The sequence below is a fragment of the Podarcis erhardii genome (genome assembly GCF_964252035.2).
Source record: "Podarcis erhardii genome assembly, chromosome: 15".
NCBI classification, from domain to species: domain Eukaryota; kingdom Metazoa; phylum Chordata; class Lepidosauria; order Squamata; family Lacertidae; genus Podarcis; species Podarcis erhardii.
The window spans coordinates 20,165,205-20,182,216 of record NC_138505.1 but is presented as its reverse complement, the minus strand read 5'-3'; the positions used below and the strand labels follow the sequence as shown (position 1 = coordinate 20,182,216).

The 17,012-nt window shown below is 47.7% G+C and overlaps 1 protein-coding gene across 3 annotated transcripts in view; it reads left to right on the top strand.

Annotated features, from left to right (window-relative positions):
- Nucleotides 1-17,012, top strand: part of FBXW8 (F-box and WD repeat domain containing 8) — a 64,846-nt gene that overhangs the window by 30,483 nt on the left and 17,351 nt on the right. For all 3 annotated transcript variants that reach the window (XM_081841910.1, XM_081841911.1, XM_081841909.1), the window contains 3 exons: nt 2,182-2,339; nt 11,251-11,447; nt 12,530-12,739. In XM_081841910.1, coding sequence (XP_081698036.1) covers nt 2,182-2,339; nt 11,251-11,447; nt 12,530-12,739 — 565 coding nt within the window. The remainder of the gene's footprint in view (nt 1-2,181; nt 2,340-11,250; nt 11,448-12,529; nt 12,740-17,012) is intronic.

The window sequence follows — 17,012 nt, the reverse complement described above, 5'->3', positions numbered from 1 at the left end:
TCCCCAACGCTATCTGTCCTGTCAAAATCTGAGATCCCTCCTCCAAGAAACAGCTTCCTTTAAGTAAAAGCTTAAACTTCAGGAGGCCTGACCACACAACCCTTGTGTCTTGAATAGCTTGATGCTGCGGCATCCTTTGTTGGAAAACAAAATTGAGATGCGGAGAACTCCCAAGTGAACCTTGGAATCAGTGAGAGGCTGGATTTGGCATCTCAGAAAGGCCTGGGAAGCTCTACTCTTGTCCTTGTCCTAACTGGTCCTGAGGAAGGAAGCAGCATAGACACAACAGAATGGCCTCAGCACTCCTTGTCAGGTTTTATGCTCCTTCGGATAGGCCTGGAAGAGACTGTTTGTCCGCAGTCCTGGAGTGAAAACCTGTGAGAGTTGGGGAACATCTGGCTCGCAAGTAGTATTCAGCCTGCTAGAGTTCCCCATTTGGCCTGACAGAGCATTCCTCCTCTCCCCACAAACAACAACAACTCCATTATACTTGATGTCATATGCTTCACCCACCTGTCAGAGTTGGACCATAGGGTGGGGAGATAAAGATCTGGCCCACCGGACCAAAACTACCCCCCAACCCCTATTTAAGAGTCACCACCATGCTTGCTTATGTTGGTCATCCGTTCCAACTGCGTGCAATGGAAGCTCTTCTGTGACACTCTCCTTTTGAGTTTCCCCCTGATTTTCTTTCATCGCATCCAAGCAGAGGGAGCTGCTTCCAAGTCATAGAGTGCTAGGGGTCTGTTTTGCTTCCTGTACATAAGGATGGAAAAAAGAGACCCCTGCTGGGTCAGGCCAGTGGCCCATCTAGTCCAGCCTCATGTTCTCATAGTGGCCAAGCAGATGCCCCAATGGGAAACCCGCAAGCAGGACCCAAGTGCAAGCTTATTGTTGCATCCCATCCCCCCGCCGCCGTCCCGTGGCATTGCTACCTCCCAGCATGGCAGAACTTGCATCAGCAAAGTGGCTGAGCCTTATCTTAATCACCCTAGTGGTGCTTGAGGTAGATGCAACATCTGTTAGGTACAATGCCGTATCGAGTTCTGAGGATTTTCTAGGTCCACTGAGTCCAGCATCCTGTTCTCACAAGGCCAGCCAGATACTTATGGAAAGCCCGCAAGGAAGACCTGAGTACAATAGCAACATTCCCCTATGTTAAGAAAGGAAAGCCAAATAGGGATCTCTGCGTTTTGCCTAAGGATAGAACTGAGCAACAGCTGGTTGCTGTATTTGCAGAGGCGGGAGACCAGCCTCCCCAGGAGTCCTGGGGGCAACTTGACACCTGCAGAGCTCCTGAAAGTCTGCTACTGTCTTATCGGGTTCTGCCTTAAGACTGTTAAAACACGCAGGCAAGGAAGGTTTGAGCAACAGGCCTTTTTCCCACATCTAGTCCAACAAAAGAGTCCTGCGTAACTCAAAAGCTTGCACCTGTTTTGTGACTCTTTCGGTTGGCCTAAGAAAGGCACATTCCTCTAGTAATAGTTGCCACAACTCTACTATGTTAAGAGGCCTGCTGAAAATGTTTTCATTTCAGGAAACCTGTCTTAGCTGATATAGGTGCATTTGCTCCAACTTTTTATTGGTTTTATCTTGTTTTTTTAATTGATGTTTTAATGTATATTTCTCTTTGGGTTACCTTTTGTCATGTGTTGCGTATACCGTAATCAGATTTCTGCACTGCTTGGATAATCCCAACCCCACCCCATCCCCTGAGCAGGTGATATATAAATTTCCTGAATGAATTAACAATATGGAGTTTGGAGGTTTTCTAATAAAACAGTACACTTTTTTTGTGTGTGTATCGCAAGTCTGGAGAGATGCTGTTGAACTCCCATCTCCCCCAGCCATGGGCCACACTTGCAGGGGCCAATCGGAGTTTCTCTTCAGCAACACCTGGAAGGCCAAAGTTCCCCCCCACCCGGCGTTGCCCTTTTGTTCACTTGTGAACGCAGCTGGTAGCATGAGTTTAAAAAAAGAAAAGGAAAACCAAGAGCAGTCCAGCCTCATTTGCAAAAGGGTCTTGTTCCTGTCGAAGTGGGAGGCCGAGAGGAGGAAATGGTGGACGGGAAGAGAAACACCTTGCTTTTGCCCACGACCACCGAGTTCCTTCTCCGTTGGCTCCCCCTGACTCCGACGCTCGCTTTTTTTTTTTAACCCGTTTCCCACTTTCCCTTCCAGCTACACGTCAGGGGATGTGAAGCTGTGGGACACTCGCACCTGGGACTACACCGCTCCTGCCCTGGACCCCGAGCGCGGCTTGGCCGAACCCGGCCCCCGGCCGCATGCCTCCTTTGTGAGGATAAACAGCTCCCTGGCAGCGGCAGCTTACGAGGATGGTAAGTTAACGGCGACTCTTTCCTAATATTGTTTTCTAAAAGCGTCCCCCCCCCCAGCAGCTGCGCCCAGCTTTTGTGTGCTCGCGTGTGTCTCTGTGACAGCGACTCTAATCCTTTCTGCACACAACGTGTGTGTGTGTGTGTATGTGTGTGCTCACACTTGCTTTTATGTGGGGAAAAGTTGGCTGGTAACCCTCGGTGCATTAGGAGGCCTTGGATCGCGCTGCCCATTAAAACGGCTGCTTTTAATTCCTCCTGGAGCTGCCACTCGGGGTAACCATGCCAGACTGCAGCCCAGCCAAACTCGTCTTGAGCAAACAACTTGTTTTGGCTCTCTCTCTCTCTCTCCCCCCCCCCCTTTTCTTGAGACGCAGGGAGATCAGCTCACGAGACAAAAGAGCGAACCAGATATTGTTTGATGAATGCAAATCCCGGGCCTTCTGCCTCGTTTCCCTTCCTCTCCCCGTCCCCTGCCTCATCTCTGGTGTGCTGAGCACACAGAGAATATATAGCAAAATAAAGTCTGTGGATCAGCTTTGATCTGCCTTTCCTTCTTGGACAGCAAGAGAAGGTGGCTGGCCTGCAAAAGAAATGCACGTGTCCGTGGCCAAAAATGTGTGTTGGATGCACACTTGCAGAGGGAGACAAGAGTGGGGGGGGGGGAGTCTCTTTCTGTGGGATCTAGAGGCCCTCTGTTAGGCATGTTTTCCAAATGAGCAAGCATGGTTGTTGCCGGAAGTAGCATGGCCGCCTGTGCAGCTGCACTCAAAAAGGCCTGTCTAAACTTGTTGCGTTGATCATGCAAAGGATATTACGACTGTTTATCGTTTTTGTCCTCCTAGCACCTCCTGGGCTGGTCGTTCTGATTTGCGCTTTACAGCGAGAGGGATAGAAACCAAGAGTTGGGGGTAACATAAACTGGTCCCAAGTTGTTAAGGGTTTTATACAGACCCTCCAAGTTCTCCTGTTTTCCAGGGACAGTCCCGGATGTACAGAAGCCATCCTGGTTTCTGATTTGATCCTGGAATGTCCTACTTTTCCTTAGGATGTTCCTGTTTTCATTGGAGAAATGTTGTAGGGTATAGAGTTATGCAGCCTCCAAGCCAAGGAGATAAGTAACTATACAACCTTTAGAACACATCTGAAGGCTGCCCTATATAGGGAAGTTTTCTTTAAAAAATGCTTAATGCTTTATTATGTTTTTATACATGTTAGAATCCACCTAGAGTGGCTGGGGCAACCCAGTCAGATGGGTGGGGTATATAGAACAGAACAGAACAGAAAAGTAGAATGGGCATATTCATCTGAGAAATGTTGAAGGGTATGCTTTATATGCTAATAGTAACACATGCCTACTAGTTTGCTCCCAGACACAATTCAGAGTGATGATAGTGATAACCTTGTAAAACCCTCAATGGCTTGTGCCCAGGACACCCAAGGGACCACCTCCTCCCTCCTTCCAAAGATCTGAAGGAGAGGCTCTTCTCTGAGGACTGTTGAGGATGATTAGCGGTGGGGCCTTTTCAGTGGCTGCACCAATACAGTGGAATAGCTTTCACCGTAAAGCACAGATGGACCCCTCTGGCTGCCTTTTGCTGATGGGTAGAAACATTTTTGTTCCACCAAGCTTTTGCCTTCCTTCCTCTGCTGTAGTTGCTTTTTAAATGGATTATAATGTGTTTTATTTGTTTTAAAAGATTTTATCTTTATTTTCAATGCAAGCTGCCCGTGTATAAGATGATCCCCCCAAAATTTTATACATTGAAAAATACGGTAATATATTTTTATATACAGTAGGTAAGTCAAAATAAAGTGTTGGATCTCCCCGCCCCCCTCCTGCTAAATTGTAAGTTCTGTAGTTATTTCATACTACTGTTTAAGCCTGCCAGGCACTGTGTTACTGAACTGTAACCATCAAATAGACAACATTTGACCAATAAAAAATCCTAATTGTTTAAGAAACCTAAGCTCATAATGTATGAAGAGGGCCTAAGTCAGCTTTCCGCAGCCTCTCTCCTCCTAATGCCTTGGACTACAAAACCTATGGTCCCTTGCCAGCACAGCCAATGGTCAGAGATGATGCGAGGTATAGTCCAAAAACACCTGCCAGTCCTTTCCCAATGGCACATAGGAATAGAGGGAGCTGCTTTATCCCAAGTCAGATCATAGGTCCATCTAGCTCCACACTGCCTACCTTGACTGGCAGCAGAGCAGCTTTCCATGATTTCAGACCAGGGTCTCTCCCATCTTTACCTGAAGACGATGGGGATTGAACTGGGACCTTCTGCCATCAAAGCGAATGTTCTATCCACTTGAAGCCGCAGCCCTTCCCCTATTTTCCTTCCCACCCCATTTTTCCTTTTTAAAAGGGTAAGTTTGCTGAGACTTTTCTTTTGCATCTGGAGCGGCAGGGGAGAAGAGACCAAAATAATTTGCTCTGTTTTCAAAGCTACCTCAAGGCCTTTATTTCGTGCTTTTCCTCAACCCCTGCTTCCTTTTCTTTTGCGTACGTGTGTGCGCATGCGACCAGCACCGAGAAGCCATCTGGTAGCAATAGGAGGCAGCGCCGTCGGCCTCCTCTGTTGAAGCCACTCTGCAAACGCGTTCAACACGACACTGTTTTCTCCCTGCTCAGCAGAGCTCAAGCTGCGATGCCCTTGGCAGCCGATCTTCGCGAGGAGCCATCAAGGCGGCTCCTGCCCCTTCAGAGGAGGCCTTGTCATTCTCACAGCCTGCCAGTCAATGCAGCAAGTTCTGTGGGTCACCTCGCCGATGGCGTCCTTCTGCTCGCACCCACTACAAAACGGGTAGCCAAACACAATCCACCCTTCAGTTGCCTAAATGGACCTCCATTACCCCCTCGACTGTTGACAGTGCAGGCTTGGGGCTGATGGGAGTTGTAGTCCATCAACATCTGGAGGGTACCAAGTTGGCTACCACTGCAATAAGCTGTTAGCTCAGTTGGGACCTTCTCGTTTGCTTATCCCTGCTCTGCAAGCTAACCCTGGAGAAAAATGGTCAATACAGTGATGGAGCTAAGCGTTTCAAGGAATCAGAATTGCTCTGGGGAAGGTTTCCCTCAATTTTTGAGAGGCAAAAACTCAGTAGTAGGAGCAGCAGTTGCGTTTCTTTCAAAGTCAAACAGAAATGAGGGGCAGTGCCAGCAAGGGAGCCAAGAGGAAGAAGCGTTGGCAGGTCAGCTGTTTTCATCCTGAGGAACAGGATGAGGAGGCAGTAAAGTCCAACTCTCAGAAGATCTTGCTAAGATCTTTAAGAGGTGAGGACCTGCCCTTTCTGGATTGGGTTACACTTCTTCTGGAGGAATAGACACTCAGCTCAGATCCATCACTGCCATTGAAAGCACAACTGGCATCATAGAATTACAGAGTTGCAGAGACTGATGAGATCCAAAGGTTCCCTCTAGTCCAACTCCCTGCAATTCAGTAATCAAAGCGAATTGATACATGACAATTGGCTATCCACTTTCTAGAGAATTACCGTATTTTTACATGTATAAGACTATATCCACCCCCAATTTTTTCAATTTTAAATTTGGGGGTTGTCTTATACATAGATTGTGCATATGGGGGATTTCTTTATTTGGAGTCCCCAAAAATAGGGGTCGTGTTATACACGAAAAAATATGGTAATTTAATTCAGCTTCGGTTATTTGTTCTGTGTTTTATAATGTTAATGATGTTCTAATGATTTTATCATACACCATCACAATATTTTTAGGAGCTGCCAGTTTATAAATATTCTTATAAATAGAATAAGATGGTGCCTAGGGCTTACATATCAGCTTCAACTGGTGGTTCAATTGCGATCCTACCTGGATGGTGATAGAACCTGCCTTCAGTTGCATTTTATTCTTCCTCAGAGTCGCTCCCTCTGAGGCCTTGGCCTCTGGGATTTAGGCAGCTTCAAATGTTCCTTAAGTTCTGGCACCCGTAAGCCTTTTTCTCTCCCCACCGGGGAACTGCAAGGGGGCTACGCTGTTCAAATCCATGTCATCATCCTCATAGCTTCCTAGCCTCTGCCATGAGTAGAGACTCGGCCATTAGGGTGATTGGGGCCCTGCCCTGCCCTCACCCAGCCTATACCTGCCTGCTTTCCTACTTAAGACCAGTCCAATGGGTTGCCTGTCAGCTTCCCCCTCATTCTCCTCTACCTCATTGTTGACCTTGTAGAACTCAGCAGGAAATAAGATGAGGACAAGTAGAATGAGTTGGCTCTGCCTTCTACTGGCTTTGACTCCACCTGCTACTGGCTTTGACTCCATCTGCCTCTGGCTTTGACTCCACTTACCACTAGCTCCGGCTTCACTTTCTGTTTGGGCTCCCTGCCTCCCTCCCTCCCAGCCCAAACGGGGACCAGCCACACACCAGCCACAGCCGAAGAAGTGGTGGAATCTCTTCCCAGCTTTGCCGGCTCATCCCTTGTGCTCACCTACCCTTGGAAGCCCAAGGTGGCTTGGCATCCGAATCCACAGTCGTGGCGTTTGAATTCCAAGTGACCAGACTCCTTATTTTCTTTCGCCTTGTTTCCCATTGTCAGCACTAGCTGCCTTCCACTTTGGGTTTCTTTGTTGTTTTTGTTTTTATTTTACTCCTCTAATTGCCTTCCACGTTGCCTTTACCCGAAATGAATCAAATCAAAATGCTTTTCCTGGAGCATTAGATAAAGCAGGGGAAGGTTTTCTGGGTAATGAAGCAGATGCTTCTAATGCAGGGGCTGGAAGGTGGGGGGGGGGGCTTGCCAAGGCTCCATCTGCTCCATGCTTGCCTGAGTCTGGCACAGAGCCACAGCCTTGAGGTTTGGGGAGGGGAGGGAGAACACTCAGACACTGTTTGCTTTCACCCCCTGCCCAGTGCAGGTCTGATTCACACCATGAAAAGTTTTTGTGTTGCTGCAGGAAGGTGGGTAGAAACGACCCCCTTTTCGTGGTGGCGCTCATGCAAACAAAGGCAGGGCTCCCCTCGGATTCTTGCAAAGGGTATCTTGCCTTGTCCACATGCACGTAGAACTGCCTTATGCAGGATCAGACCATTGCTCCATCTAGCTCAATATTGCCTGCACTGACTGGCAGCGGTTCTCCAGGGCTTCAGAGAAGGCTCCCCTCGCACATTCCCAGGCAGGCAGCTGCTCTCAAGGAGGGTGGAATGTAAGCAGGGCCCTGGAGGAAGCTCCTCAAGCCAGATGGAGATGGCCTCATCCGACCCCTGGGCCTGAGCTCCCCCCCACCCTCTTTTAAAGCAGCCTAAAAATGTCAGAAGCAACCCAATGACTGTTGTCTAAAATAACCTCCATAACTACCACCACCATTGCAATGGTGGTTTGGACTTGGGTGGCTTGCTCTCTGCAGGGCTGTAGTCTTGATCATGATGCTCACAGTCTTCATTTTTTGTTTAACGCTTTTTTAAAAAGTGTTAACTTGTTTTTATGGAGCCGGGGGGGGGGCAGCTGCTGTTCCGTGCTTTTCTTCCTCCCCCCCCCCTTTTCAAAAACCAGCTTAGCTGTTATTTACCTTTCAAACAATCAACATAATAGCCATTATGCCTCAAAGTAAATTTGGAAAAATCCGACTCGGAGTGCCTTATGGCTCCACTGGGGCAGTTTTAGTTGGGACTCCTTCTCTTTTTTTGGCTCTTTGATGGAAGCCTAATTGCAGTTTTGGCTCTGTTGCACGCAGAACAAGGTGGCTAATTGTTTAGGCAAATAGATTAATTCAAGTATGCATCCCTAATAATAACATAAAGTCAACAACAACCCCAAAATGGCTTCTGTGATGGCTTTTTGCTCCCAGGACAAGGAGTATAAATCTTTCAGAAAGAGTGCCATTAGATAGCTCCCGAGATTACGGGCATTATTTCTCAGTGGGGGAGTGCTTCTAAGGAACCAAAATAATCTTTGCAGAAGTGCACATAAATATGTTTAAAATTTTGTTTGGATGCCGTTTCATTAGCACACTCTAGCTTTGCTTCCTTTGGGATGTGGGGGAGATGTCTGCAGCTGCCTTCTGAGTCTTTCTTCAGCCTTCTGGAAGCCAGCATTCTCCCCATTTGTTAAATTCAGATGGGGAAAGGAAATGTTACCAGCTCCGATTCCCCTTGAACTTCTGAAAAGCTGTGCTGGAGAAACATGAAGAGCGAGAGTTTCTTGCTGTGATTGGCCCAGAGTTGCAAACAGAGGGGAAAGGGCATAGCTCAGCGGTAGAGCATCAGCTTTCCATGCAGATGGTCCCAGGTTCAATCCTTGACATCTCCAGGTAGGGTTGAGAGAGACTCCCTGCCCCAAACCCTGGAGAGCCTCTGACAGTCAGTGATGACAGTACTGAGCTAGATGGAGCAACGGTCCAACTTGTCATAGTGATCAGCCATAGATCATTGGAGTAGCATCTGCTTTGCATGCAGAAGGGTCCAGGTTCAATCCCTAGAATCTCCAGGTAGGACTAGGAGAGAACCCTGTCTGAAATCCTGGAAAGCCACCGACAATCAGTGTAGACATTACTAATAGGTGGCTCAACAGGTCTGAGCCACTATATGGCATCTTCTTACCTTCCTGTGCAAGCCCAGGGGAAGGTCCATAGTTCAGACTTGGATCATCTGCATGCAGAAGGTCCCAGGTTCAGTCCTTGGCTTGTCCAGGTAGGGCTGGGAGGGTCTGTTTGTTTGAAATCCCGGAAAGCCATAGGCAGTCAATGTAGACATTACTGAGCTAAACGGACCATTGGTTTGACATGGATTAAGGCAGCCTTATGTATTCCTATGCAAAATGGAAGTTGGGTAGCCACCTTGGAGAGCTCCCAGGATTCAGCTGCACATGTGGAGCCTTCAACATGACTTCTTCCTTTTTCTTTATTGTTATTTATTTAAAGCTTGGTAGAACAAATAAAAAGGGATGTGGGTGTCGCTGTGGGTTAAGCCACAGATCCTAGGACTTGCCGATCAGAAGGTCAGCGGTTCGAATCCCCGCGACGGTGTGAGCTCCCATTGCTTGGTCCCTGCTCCTGCCCACCTAGCAGTTTGAAAGCACGTCAAAGTGCAAGCAGATAAATAGTTACTGCTCCGGCAGGAAGGTAAACACCTTTTCCGTGTGCTGCTCTGGTTTGCCAGAAGCGGCTTAGTCATGCTGGCCACATGACCCGGAAGCTGTACGCCAGCTCCCTTGGCCAATAAAGCGAGATGAGTGCTGCAACCCCAGAGTCGGCCATGACTGGACCTAATGGTCAGGGGTCCCTTTACCTTTACCTTAGAACAAATAAAAAATACAAAGATGCACATCAAATACCAAGCTCTTGTGTTTAACATAAAAATTGAAAAGAAAATAGAGAACTAGAAAAAGAAAAGAAGAAAAACTTCAGACTCTCCATCTATTAGCTTTAAATATATATATAACATTTTTGCCTTTTAATTACATTAAACTCTTCCACTTCCTGTTAACCAATCTTCTTTTTTTTCAGTCTTCAAACCCTGATACCACAAGTTCATTTTCCTTATTGCACAGAAAGTCCGTAAGGGGTTTCCAATCATTAATAAATGTCAACAGTGATTTTTCTCTAATCAAGCACATCAACTTCCCCATCTCAGCCAAATCCATTAATTTCAAGAACCTTCCATAGTAGGTAATAATGAGTCCTTCTATCCTTGTGCATGTAACAGTCTTGCCACTATAATCATATATTGCAATAGTTTTCCGTATTATTTCTCTAATTGTATATCCATAAGCCCCAGGAGAAAAAGCTCTGGTTTCGGTTGGACATTAACCTTCAAAATCTTCTGTACCAATGTATGCATTTGTATCCACTATTTCTTAGCTTTTTTTACACTACCACCAAGTGTGATAAAATGTCCCTTTTTGTTCCTGACATTTCCCACAAACATTTGGAACATTCTTATGCATTCTGGCTAATTTCTCAGGAGTTAGATACCAACGATACATCATATTATAAAAAGTCTCCTTTAAGTCATAGCACAATGTATCTTTTTACCCTTTAGTCCACATGTGTTCCTACTGTTCCACTGGCATATTATAACCATTATTATTTTTTGCCCATTTACCTTCAACAGACTTTGGCTGCTCAGGGTTCCTGACAGCCATTCCCTAAGAGAAGGCAGCTCCACTTCACCACAATTCTCTATTGGTGGTTTCCCCCCCATTTCATTCAGGGCATGTCCATGGCTACTGACCATGCTCCATTGTCTTTGGGCTTTGAGTGATAGGAAGGGGTCTACCCTTAGTTTTTTAAAGGATTGTGGGGCTGAGCAGGCTAATACTTCCTTCACCTTTCTCAGCAGCCCTATTTAGGCTTCAGTTTTGCTGGCATTTGCAATAAGCCATGGTTTGACTCCTCATGATGTACAAACATGGCCTTCGTCTGTTTCTGGATGGCTGCATGCCAGGGCGAGTTGCTGTGTAGGGAACTGGCTATGTCACTCAGCTATGTTTTTCTTACGTGAAGAAAGCGTTTATGTCTCATGGAATACATTAAGGAGTGTATACAGCTCTTAAAGAGTATATACAGCTCTTAAGTGGCTTCAGTCCTATGCCAATTTATTCTGCGTGAATGTCCTCAAAAGCTTCTCAGCTACTTCTTCTCTTGTGGGTGGTGCTGGTGAGGAGCTTACCTGTCTCTATATCTCTGCTTTCTTGTGAAAATCAATAAAAAACCTACTTTCATTTGTATTCAACTGACCGTCAATCAGTTTCATTTGGCAAGCCAGATTCTGCTGGCTGCCCTTGCTGAGATTCAGGTGCCCCCTGAGATCTCGTCAAATGTTAGCGATTACTCCATGGAACGGATCTTGGTTTGATGAACCCTCCAGATGGTTTTGTGGTTGGCAGCATGAATAAAAATATTCCACCACAGCTACTGATTCTCCATTTTTATTTTTGTTTTTCTGGTGCACAGGGACAATTAAGGTGTGGAGCCTGCTGGTCGGCCGAGACCCGATCCATTGCTCCCAGCACAATCAGAAGATACAAAGCTTGGCCCTTTCGGCTGAAGGGGCGACGATAGCAACCGCATCCGCCTTCCAGGTCAAAGTGGAGAGCGCCAATGACAAGGGCTACTGGGAGACGGCTGCAGAGTTTGAAATCCAGAAACTGGTGAGACTACAGCGCCCATCGTCCCTGACCATTGGCCATGCTTGCTGGGGCTGATGGGAGTTGGGAGTCCAAGAATCTGGAGGGCCACCGATTCCTCATCCCGCAACCAAAGAGCCCAATTCACCAGATCATTCAGGTTAAGCTCGACCTTGCGCTAAATGGCAGCTACAGATCTGGTGCTCTTCTCTCCCTAATACAGGTTCAGGGGACCCTTTGGCCTTCCTGATGTCAATGGACTACAGGTTCCATCAGACATGGCCATTGGCCATGCTGGCTGGGGGTTGACATGCTCTAGGAATCCAAAATTTTATATACATTCATACCTTGTAAGCTGAACGCCTTGCGAGTTGGAACGTTTTGGCTCCCGAAGGCTGCAAACCCAGAAGTGAGTGTTCTGGTTTGTGAATGTTCTTTTGGAACCCAAACGTCTGGCACAGCTTCTGTGGCTTCCGATTGGCTGCAGGAGCTTCCTTCAGCCAATCGGAAGCTGTGCCTTGGTTTCCGAACGTTTTGGAAGCCGAACAAACTTCCGGAACGGATTCCGTTCGGCTTCCAAGGTACCACTGTGTAGAGGGGCACAGAACTTCCCCATCCTGACGGGTGTGGGGACCTGGTATCTTGACAAAGGTGGGTTTGGTTTAACATCTCTAAACACTGCAGTGGAGAGAAAATGCGGAGACGGGGCAAACCAGCCAGATGGGCTGGGCATAAACAATACCATTATTATTATTATTATTATTATTATTATTATTATTATTATTACATCAGGTCCATTGCTTTGGGTGATTGTTATATGGAACTCTGGGATGGAAGGGAATTGCCATCTATGCTCATGCCCAGGAAAAAAACAAGGGCCCAAGGAAGAGTTCTTTTATACCATAATTCAGAAGGTGCTCCACCATGGAGTTATGGCTCGTAACAGTGGAAGAAGCCAGTAGACAAATAAAAAGGCAAAACACCAGTTGAATTTTTTGTTGGGGTGGGTGTGTGGGGTCAGCAAAGAGGAAGCGAAGCTGTTAGAGAGAAGATGAGCCCCAAAGCTGAGGTTCTTGCAGTCACTGTAACCCCCTGACCCCTTGCAGGTAGGCTCACTCTGCCTGGTCCCCCACGTTATGGGCCTCCCTGTGGCCGTAGCCACTGCGGAAGATGTCGTCTATCTGCTGAAGGTTGGGGACTCAGCCAAGGTCCTTCATTCTGTCTACGGTCAGCCTGCCACATGCCTGGACGTCACTTCCAGCGAGGCAGCGTTCGGAGTGAAAGGCTTCGGCTGGTTGATCAACGAGACCAACAAGGTATTTCAGCCTTTTGTTCTGCAAAATGTCTTGAGTTGCCCCCTGTATAAGGCATATCAATGGTTGCTCGCTCATGATTGACTCTCCTGTATTCCGTGGTGTAATGGTTCTAGGGGTTGCTCGTGCGTAAATCGGCGCCACGCTTGGCTGAGTTACCTGGGTGAACCCTTTCTGTCCGGACAGCCACTCACCTGTGGCTGTCTCAATCGCTGGCAGAATCCGTCAGTGGGCGTTTCTTAAACTTCTTCCAGCAAAGAAGCTCTTTGACGCCTAGTCTCCGCCTACTCTCCCTGCGCGGAAGCCTTCTGCACAGGGAGGGTGTGGGCAGCGGAGGACCTGTTCTCTCCCCGCTGGTCTCCGGCGAGGAGTCCTGGAGCCACCTCGCCGATTCCCCCATCTGCGCCCCTTCTCCACTAGTGTTACGCTGATTTCCTTCCCCAGAAGATGGGCTGCTTCTCTCCCTCCCGGTATGCTCTCCGGAATCCCTCTGGAGCCCTCCCTCTCCCTCTGGCTCCGATGGCAGTTCCCTAACACGTGGAAATCTTGCTTATTACTTTTATGCCACAACTAACAACGAATACCATTTACTCTGCCATAATAATAATATATAATAATAATAATTTATTATTTATACCCCGCCCATCTGGCTGAGTTTCCCCAGCCACTCTGGGCGGCTCCCAATCAGTATTAAAAACAATACAGCATTACATATTAAAAACATCCCTGAACAGGGCTGCCTTAAGATGTCTTCTGAACGTCAGGTAATTCTTTATCTCTTTGACATCTGATGGGAGGGCGTTCCACAGGGCGGGCGCCACTACCGAGAAGGCCCTCTGTCTGGTTCCCTGTAGCCTCACTTCTCGCAATGAGGGAACCGCCAGAAGGCCCTCGGCGCTGGATCTCAGTGTCCGGGCTGAACGATGGGGGTGGAGACGCTCCTTCAGGTATACAGGACCGAGGCCGTTTAGGGCTTTAAAGGTCAGCACCAACACTTTGAATTGTGCTCGGAAACGTACTGGGAGCCAATGCAGATCTCTCAGAACCGGTGTTATGTGGTCCCGGCGGCCACTCCCAGTCACCAGTCTAGCTGCCGCATTCTGGATTAATTGCAGTTTCCGGGTCACCTTCAAAGGTAGCCCCACGTAGAGCGCATTGCAGTAGTCCAAGCGTGAGATAACTAGAGCATGCACCACTCTGGCGAGACAGTCCGCGGGGAGGTAGGGTCTTAGCCTGCGTACCAGGTGGAGCTGGTAGACAGCTGCCCTGGACACAGAGTTAATCTGCGCCTCCATGGACAGCTGTGAGTCCAAAATGACTCCCAGGCTGCGCACCTGGTCCTTCAGGGGCACAGTTACCCCATTCAGGACCAGGGAATCCTCCACACCTGCCCGCCTCCTGTCCCCCAAAAACAGTACTTCTGTCTTGTCAGGATTCAACCTCAATCTGTTAGCCGCCATCCAACCTCCAACCGCCTCCAGGCACTCACACAGGCACTCACGCCATCTTAACATCACTGTTGGCAAGAGCTCTCCAGGGCAGGGGTGAGGAACCAATGACCCTCCAGATGCTTGCTGAACTACAACTCCCATCAGCCCCCAGCAGGCACAACCAGTGTTCAGAGATGATGTAGTTCTCTACACCTGCCCTAGAGGCGTGAGATGCAAGTTTTGCCCATCTGCCTGGTGTTGTTGCTGTTTAAAGCTCCGAAATGACTCACTTCGTATTCACCCAGCAAAGTTTCGCCCTAGTTTTAAAGGGAACATGGGAAGCTGCCATCTCCTGAGTCAGACCATTGGTCCATCTAGTTCAGTACTGCCTACACGGACTGACAGTGGCTCTCCAGGATTTCAGACAGGAAGATTTTTCCCAGCCCTCCCTGGAGATGACGGGAATTGAAACTGGGGCCTTCTCTCTTGCAAAGCAGGTGCTGTGCCACTGAGAATAAGGAATAACCCCCTGTTGTTCCAGTAGAGGCCAAATGCAGCCCAGTATTTGCCCCACCCCACCCTCAGCAGCTGCATTATTCCATTGACACAGAGGCCGAGGCTGATTTGTAGCGACAAATGTGCCTCATTTCCTCGCAGAGGGAGCCAGGCTTTTTTGTACAGCTGTAGGCCTCTAGGGGGAACTGTTTGCTTTTTTATAGGAGACACTGTGCTATCTGTAACTGTGCTTTCCTTGTGAGACTCTGCAAGCGACAAGAACTCCTTGGAACCAATTGCATTCCGATTGTGCAACTGTGTTCCAAAGTGTGTGACATTTAGAAGCTTGCAAAAAATAAATAAATGTTGCAATGCATGTTGTCTGTGTTGGTCAGCCAAAGGATGCTCCTGCCGACACCACAGGTGCCTCATACAATTACAGGTGGCAAAGTGTGCATGTTTCATAAAGATTTCAAGAGGAAATGATAACAGCGGCTCTGTGCACTGTGTCTGATCTCTCTGCTTACCTTTCCAACGGTGTTTATTTTTTACTGCGGCAAAGTAGTTCCCTCAAACCTAGTTAGAAGGCCAAGGTTTTCCTGACCCTGGGAGTTAAGAGTGCCTTTCTTCAAGGGATAAGGTTGAGGAATAGGGCTGGAAGATATATTTATATATTGTCCAAAAGTAGTTTGAAGTCCATATCGCTCTATTGGTTTCATAATTTTTGACCTGGCAATATGTTGCAAATCAAGATGTGTGTTAGGGCTGGGCAATATATCATCCAAAACCGGTTTGAAGTCTATATCGTGATAGTGGTTTCATAATTTTTGGCCTGGCAATATATTGCAAATCATGATGTCTCTCTCTCTCTCTCTCTCTCTCTCTCTCTCTCTCTGTGTGTGTGTGTGTGTGTTGCTAAAAATCACAGTGTTGGGAAAACTGAAGCAGGCAATTTTTCTACATAGCTCCATCCTTATTTCAGACATTGTGATAGATTGGTATATCACGATGCTTTGCAATGTTTAGCTGGTGAGAATGTCACATTGCCACCCTTAAAGGACTCCCCGTTAAAGCTCAAGTGTCCCCCTTTCCATTGGGGGTACAAGACCCCTGGAGCTGATGGGGCCCCTGTACCTTTCAGCCAAGGTGGCGTTTGCCAAGCTGTTGCTCTCTACATATGGCTCCATCTAAGGCTGGCTGTTGCTGAAGCAACATCAGAGCTTTGCTCCCGTGCAACATTCAGGAGGAGCGCTGGGACAAGGCTGGCGTTGGCATCATAACAAAAGTGCCCTGTCCATGCCCCAAATGGAACCAGAAGAAAGAGCTCCGCGGGAGCCTCCCGAATGGCGCTCTGTGGATTCGGAGTGGTTTCCTAATGTAGGTCTGAGGTCTTTTTGGTGTGCGGTGGCAGATGGTTCGCGAGGGGCATGTATGCTAATGAGGGGGAACAGGGCTGAAGGAACCCAGACGGTAAGGATGTCTCTGACAAGGACACCGGCTTGCTTGGCGTTCCCGCTCCGGCTGACATCACGCCGGAAACTTAATTACGAATGTCTATTATGATAATTATTCCCCAGACGTGAAGGGACTTTGCATGGGTTGATTATGGTGGTCAGGAGGCGATGATCAATCTCCAGGTTGATGCGAGAGACGTATCACTGCGTTTTGGCCTGTTTTGGAGGGATGGAGCCGTCTCCCCCGCTCAGCAGTCATGTTTCATTTTTGGTTTCCTGGGCCAAGGTGCTGCACTTGGTTGGCAGAAGGACTGGATGAGCAGGAGCTCGCTTGTCGAGACGATGTGCTTCTTTTTGTGCCATAAAAATCACACCAGCCTTTTATTTTACGTTGCTCTGATAACCGATCAAAGACTTACTGGTTTGCTGATGTGTCTTTTTGCCAGTTGGTTGATATAACTTGGATGCTAATCTTCTGTGGATGCTGTTTTGAGAACCAAAAATTTAAATATTGAAAGCTGCTGTTTATTCTTAGAAGAAGCATTTTCTTGTATTGCTCCCCTATCGCTGCAGCATAGCAGAACCAAAACAGCCTCACAGAAATGTGTGTATGTTGTGCCCTTGATTTTCAGCCCCATTGTCTAAAAACTAGTCTCCTTAATTAATTTGTTTCATTATATTTATGGATGCTTTAGCTGAGATTCCTGCATTGCAGGGGGTTGGACTAGATGATCCTTGGGGTCCCTTCCAACTCTGCAATACTGTGCTTCTATGATTCACCATGGAGCTGTCCAGTAGATCTCGCAGAATCCCAAGGCTATAAAGTTCACTTTAAAAAGTGAGAAAGTTTCTAGCCCTCATTGTTACTAAGGGAAATAGATACTGGTCTTTCATAAC